The 6,347-nt window shown below is 29.9% G+C and overlaps 1 protein-coding gene across 2 annotated transcripts; it reads right to left on the bottom strand.

Annotated features, from left to right (window-relative positions):
* Positions 1-1,256: 1,256 nt before the first annotated feature.
* Positions 1,257-3,978, bottom strand: LOC112681465 (zinc finger MYM-type protein 1-like; the record flags this gene model as incomplete). 2 transcript variants are annotated; one of them, XM_025551715.1, is given in 3 exon segments in its annotated part: positions 1,257-2,278; positions 2,362-3,682; positions 3,837-3,978. In XM_025551715.1, coding segments are annotated over 2 exon segments (1,662 nt in total). In that variant the 3' UTR covers positions 1,257-1,527.
* Positions 3,979-6,347: the final 2,369 nt, after the last annotated feature.

Consider the following 6,347-nt stretch of genomic DNA (forward strand, 5'->3'; position numbering starts at 1 on the left):
AAAAAATATTTTATTAATAGTTTATCGTCTATCAATATATATTTAAATATATAGGTGACCATAATTTTTGAAGTACTTATTATGAAGTCTGCAAATTGCCGATAAAATCAGTTGCCCCGGCTTTAACAAGATTTGAATTAAATTATTATAAAAAATTAAAATCTCTATAATGTAGGTAACCACACTATTATATTGTATTTCTCTCAATAAAATAATATTATTAAATTTGTATTTTATATAATGTTTAAGTATAAAGTACGTGTTTAAACAATACAGTGGGAGTAGTTACTACATACCTAGTATTGTATACTAGTAGTACCTAGTATGTATATCCAACCATTGATTTTCTAGTAAGGCCAAAAAGGTAATAGTTAATAATGACTTGCTTATGTAACTTATTATGCGGGTAAAACTATACTTGTTTACACGACAAATGGGTACAAAACATTTATTTCAAGTATAATATTAGGTATCCTATTGACCTACTTCATTATACCATGTTGTTTAATTAGTTTTAATTTTTCACTCCAAATTTAGTTAGTACTATAGCTCGATTACGTCATTGTATACTTATCTTTTTGTTTACTTTTGAGATAAAAAGCGGTCAGTTCTGCAGTTTTGGTTAAACTACTTTTTAATAATAATAAGATCACAGTTACTAATACAATTTTAAAAAAGTAGTGAAATTATAGTTTTGTTACTGATAACCTAATATCAAATAACTTTGATTTTTAAGCTAAATAATTATTTTGCGCTGTAATAAAAATGTATGAAATTGTTAAGACATGGTGATAACCGGGGAGGGGGTAATACCCTCCAAAAAAAAAAAAATGTTTACCACCAGGAAAAGTTTATTTATTTTTATGACATACTGCATACCTCACTCTCTACCGAAAATTGTCGATTACCCCCTCCCCTCCGGGATAAAAGGTTTGAAATAAACACTGACTCCGATCGTCAAGATTATGGTAGATTTTATATCGGAAATGGTACTTTGAAACAGTGGCGGATTAACCTTCTCGGTGCCCTGAGGCACAATGAGTGTTTACCGCCCCCTTTTTAAGTACTATCCAGAGATCGTAATTTGAATGAGCTAACATTGAAGAGTGATGGGTAATTGGGTATAGCCATCCTAGAAGTGAGAAATGATTCAAAGGTATTATGGTTGAATAATTATTAATCTACACTTTAATTCAAACATAGTATACATATAATCTTACATGTTACAATCAATAAATTACATAAAAGAGTGGGAATGATTTAAATCAATTCTTTTCGAGCTTTTAATTGGGAAAAATCATTTATCAAGTGGTCAAAATCTAATTCGTTTGTGATGCGGTTCTCAATACACAGTATGGACAAAGCGTTGAGTTTTTCTTCCTGTAAATTGGCTCGTAAATACATTTTTATTCTTTTTAGTGCGGAAAATGACCTTTCAGCGGTGCAGTTCGATACTGCCACGGAAAAAAGAATTCTAAGAGCTATAAAAACATTCGGAAATGTTTGCTCTAGTTTTTCATCAATAAACTATTCGAAGTTGAAAATTTCATACTCTTTGTAGTGCAGTACCTCAGTTGGAAAATTGTCATCCAAATCATTTTTATACAGCATCTGTAAATGTTCCGCTTTTTTCAAAATTATGTCCGCTTCAAAATTTTTCAAATGCAGTAAAAAATCGAATCTTTCCGCCACTTCAGTATAAGCCAGTTGCCTTTTATGCAGTTCAATGTGAATGCAATCGAGTATTGGGTAATATACATTTATACGTAAGTTATCTTTTCCGTTTTGCGGTTTCGTTTCATTCTTTCGTGTTTCACCCAGTAAAAGTGATTTAGTTTTGACCCGCTTCATATCAAATTTATATTCTTCCGTGATTGATTGTTTGGCTTTAATTATGAATTTTTCAAACATCACTTCATTTCGCAATTGTGTGACAAAATCTGTCAAGGATCTATAAAGGTGGACAACAGTATCTAAATTTCTTATGGTCGATTGTAACGACTTACTTGTCGCATTAAAACGTTCTAATAACGTGTTCCAAAAAATTATCATAAAAACAAATTCAAAATTGTTTATTTGGTCTATGTAACCTTTTGCTTCACTCCGAGTTGCAGCTTTCTCCATCATATCGTCTCGAATATTACTCAACGATTGTATAACTTCCGCCCAACATGTAGCTACACTTTTACAAGCGTCGTGTTTACAAGACCATCTAGTGCCATTTGCTCGTTTCAGCACTGTTTGGCCGTTTTTTAAATTACTTGTAAATATATCCCATCTGGAAAAATCAAAAACATTAAAGTTAAAATTCTATAAATTAAAGTTAAAATTCTATAAATTAAAGTTGAGGAATAAAAATACCTGTTAGTAGAAGCTGCAAAAAATGTGAATATGGTCTGAATGGTATTAAAAAATGCTGAAGCTTCAGGAACACACTCAGCAGCGCATGAACCAACCAAATTCAGAGAATGAGCAGAACATGGGACATATATGGCCAAAGAATTGTGTTTGACTATTCGCGCTTGCAATCCAGTATACGCGCCGGACATGTTACTGGCATTATCATATGACTGTCCTCTGCAGTTGTTTATGTCAATTCCAAGATTTTTCAAAAATGGGAGAACTGCGTCCTCCATTTTTTCAGATTTATGGCCTACTTTTGGTAAAAAACGCAAAAATCGTTCCACTGGAGTAGAGTCTTTCACATATCTCAAAACAAACGATAATTGATCTACGTGACAAATATCAGAAGTAGAATCAACGACGATAGAAAAGTACTTGCACTGTTTAATTTCATTTACAATTTTGTTCGTTACATGTTTGCCCATCAAATTGATAAATTCATTACAAATTGTTGACGATAAATATGACGTATTACCTTTACCAGGATTTCCGCGAATAGCAATATGATTTGCTAAAAATGGATCAAATTCTGCTAGTAATTCCAGACACATCATGTAGTTTCCGTTATGGAATGATCCAAATCGTTCATCATGTCCCCTGAAAGCAAGTCCTCGACTGCTGAGTTTTTTAATCACTGCCAGGACTCGTTTTAAAACGTTTTTCCAATGATGGATTTCAGCATCAATTTGCGAACAAAGCATATTATCTACCTTCTCATTAGCTCTGCTTCGATTTAACATGTTTTTTTGGCAAATGTGATGATCTTTGGAATTTTTATGTGAGCTCAGTATTCGATTAATATTTTTCCAATCGTTACATCCGTCTTCTTTCGCCAGTGAAGATTCGCCTCTAAATAATCGACATGGCATACAAAATAATGGCTTCTTACTGTGGGAGTATATTAAATACTTTCAATCGTATTCTTCTCCATTTTTCAATTTTCTTTTGAAACTATTTTTATTCAGATATCTAAATTTTCCAGGTTCATAAAATATTCTGGTTTCATTAAAATCGCAATTTAAATTTTGATTAACTTCTCTGGCCAGTAAAATTTCAATCGTTGTATCCTTAATTATCCACTCCGCTGGATCACTACTTACAAAACCAGAATGGGTAGCGCTTTGTTCTTCAGGTTCAGGTAGTTTAGATGTTTCAGCAATCAGCTTTTGTCGTATAGTGGAATCAGAAGAATTTTTTTCAAAATTAGTGGTTGATGTAGACGGACATGGAGATGGATTATTCACAGAATCATCATCTGTATTCATGGCAAAGTATGCATCTAAAATATAAAAAAATTATTGAAAAAAAAAAGTGTGAAAATTGAAAAATATGACCCTTTATTTTGAACTTTTAAGTTTCCAATTGCAGACATTTCGTTCACTAGTATATTGCCTGATTGCTTAATAATATATATAACTTAACTAAATAATTACTTATTCTCCTAGTTTTTTCAAAACTTCTTCTTCTTTCTCTTGCCTCTTCTTGGCTTCTTTTCGGTATTGGGAGCCACTTAATTTTTTTCGAGTATTAGGAGTATTATTCATTTTATAAAAGAAATCAGGCACGGATCCAGAACTAAAATTTGGGGGTGGTCATTTTTTCAAAAGAACAAAAAAATAATATAGGTACACAATAAAATACGAGATATATAAATTAAAAATAATAAAAAATTTAAAATTAAAACATTTGCTATGCATAAAGAATATTTAATATCTACATAAAAATAGATTTTATGTAAATAACAATGATCTATTTTTATAACTCTTTGGACAAAAAATTAATATTCTGTGATTTCATCATATTTGATGACTAGATTTTATTTACACGTCATGTGTTATTTTCGTTACGTGTATATTTTTAATTCTATTATTCTAATAATTTCAAAACTGGACAATATCTATCATAATATGTTACTTATTTATTGATGTATTAACGGGTGTACGCAGTGGTTGAATTGGAAAAAAAAATAAAGGTGGACTCTAAATGTAGCTGAACAATTAGCGTTCCAAAGCAAATTAATCTAAAAAAAACCCTGGGGGACTTTGTCCCCCCCACCACCTAAATGCATCTACAATATAAATAATTAAATATATCTAATGATTAACACAGATATCTATAACAAATAATAAACAATACTAATAGGTATTTATTTGTATTAATTCTATCAACACAGCAACACGTCTAGCAAGTTTAAAATCTAAATTGTAAATATATAGCCACATGATAAAATTAATTAATCAATTAACTTTAAATTTAAAATAATTCATGTATTTTACTGTTGCCTACAAAAAGTAAATATTAAATTTATAGATTATAAATGTTACTCTTTAATTAGTATATTAATTTTTTTTTGTCAATATTAATTTTAATATTTGAAGTTTAATATTAGTCAAATAATTTATTTCATCCCGTCACATTATTTTTAGGACTAAGATTTGCTGAGAGTTAAATAATAATTATTTTTATCATAGTTATGTATATGTATTGCTTTAAAATGTATGACCAAAAAAATTTAAGGAACTTTTAACTGTATTTATTAACTTTTTTTTTAGGTAGGTACTAGGTACTTAAGTAAAAAGGGCTAATAACTTTTTTTGGAAAATCAAGTTTTTTTTATAAATTTTATCAAATTACAAAAAAATAAAAATTGCCGGGACTGACGTTCATTGATAATCAGATTGTACATCAGTTTTTCTAATAAATTTTATTTCTACTTTTTTTTTTTTTTAAGGCGGGATTTATGAGGGTGGATTATCAAAAAAAAATAAAAGTACACCGGTAACAGGAATCTGCGCACGTCTATGATTTATTATTAAATTAAAGTGTTTTAATTACCTTGGTTATTGTTTTTTTTTTTTATTGAAAAAGTCCGATATGGACAATTTTTAACGTTTATTCATGTTTATTTGTTTATTGCTGACGTGACTTGTAGGACTGTAGGAGTGCGGTTGAGGTGTTTACTATTTTCAACAAAATTACAATTTATAAATTACATACGAGAGTACGCGACAAGCTAACATAATACTGATTACTCATTCGTGGCGCACCTCGTTTCCAAATAAAATATAAATAATATTTAATTTTCCTTGAAAACGATCACCATTTGTTAATCGTCGATAACTAAAACAACGGACGGATTCTCAAAATACGGAGTCAATATATTATTATTGTCAATGGTTTACTAAAGATCGTTATATCGGTACACCCAGGGAAGTTTTCGTAATAATTATATTTTTAGCAATTTAGCAGCTTATACCACGAATTAATACGCAGTGGAAACACTTGAAACGTGTTACATAAATTATATAACATTATTATTTATTTTATTATTGCGTTCCTAATATACATATGTGCTAATAATAATGAACAGATTACGAACTAATACCAAAAATTAAATAAAATATTAATCGTTTCCAATTTTTTTTTCATATTTATTTAATTTTTCTTAGAAACAAATTCATATTCATATAATTGTTGAAGGACGCTGCGTCCCCTGCGTTCCTTGATGAATTAAATTAAGGGGTACGCTATAATATGAAGAAAAATGAAGAGTAGCTCAGACCCTCTGCGTCCCCCCCCCCAATTCAACCACTGGGTGTACGTGTACCATCAATTGGGTGCGGTAATTTCAGCGTGTACTTTTTAGTGCGCGACAATTTAGCACAAAAAACATTAAATTTAAACTGAAAATACTGGTTTGTGATTTAAATTACTTATCGAATCGTACTGGAAAGTGATCGAAACGGCGAAAACACTAAACATGTTGAAATGTCGTAGAACTGTATTAATATATTTTAATGATTAATGACTAACTAGAACCACCTAAATTATTCTTAAATATTTGTGAAAAATCTTAACGAATAATGTAAATATTAGAAAAACAAAATATCCATATCTTCCATTTTCAAGAATAAAATACAAATGTGGAAAGTCTTCGGTAATTA

The sequence above is a fragment of the Sipha flava genome, unplaced genomic scaffold (assembly GCF_003268045.1).
Source record: "Sipha flava isolate LNK unplaced genomic scaffold, YSA_version1 19155_pilon_pilon, whole genome shotgun sequence".
In the NCBI taxonomy this organism is placed as follows: domain Eukaryota; kingdom Metazoa; phylum Arthropoda; class Insecta; order Hemiptera; family Aphididae; genus Sipha; species Sipha flava.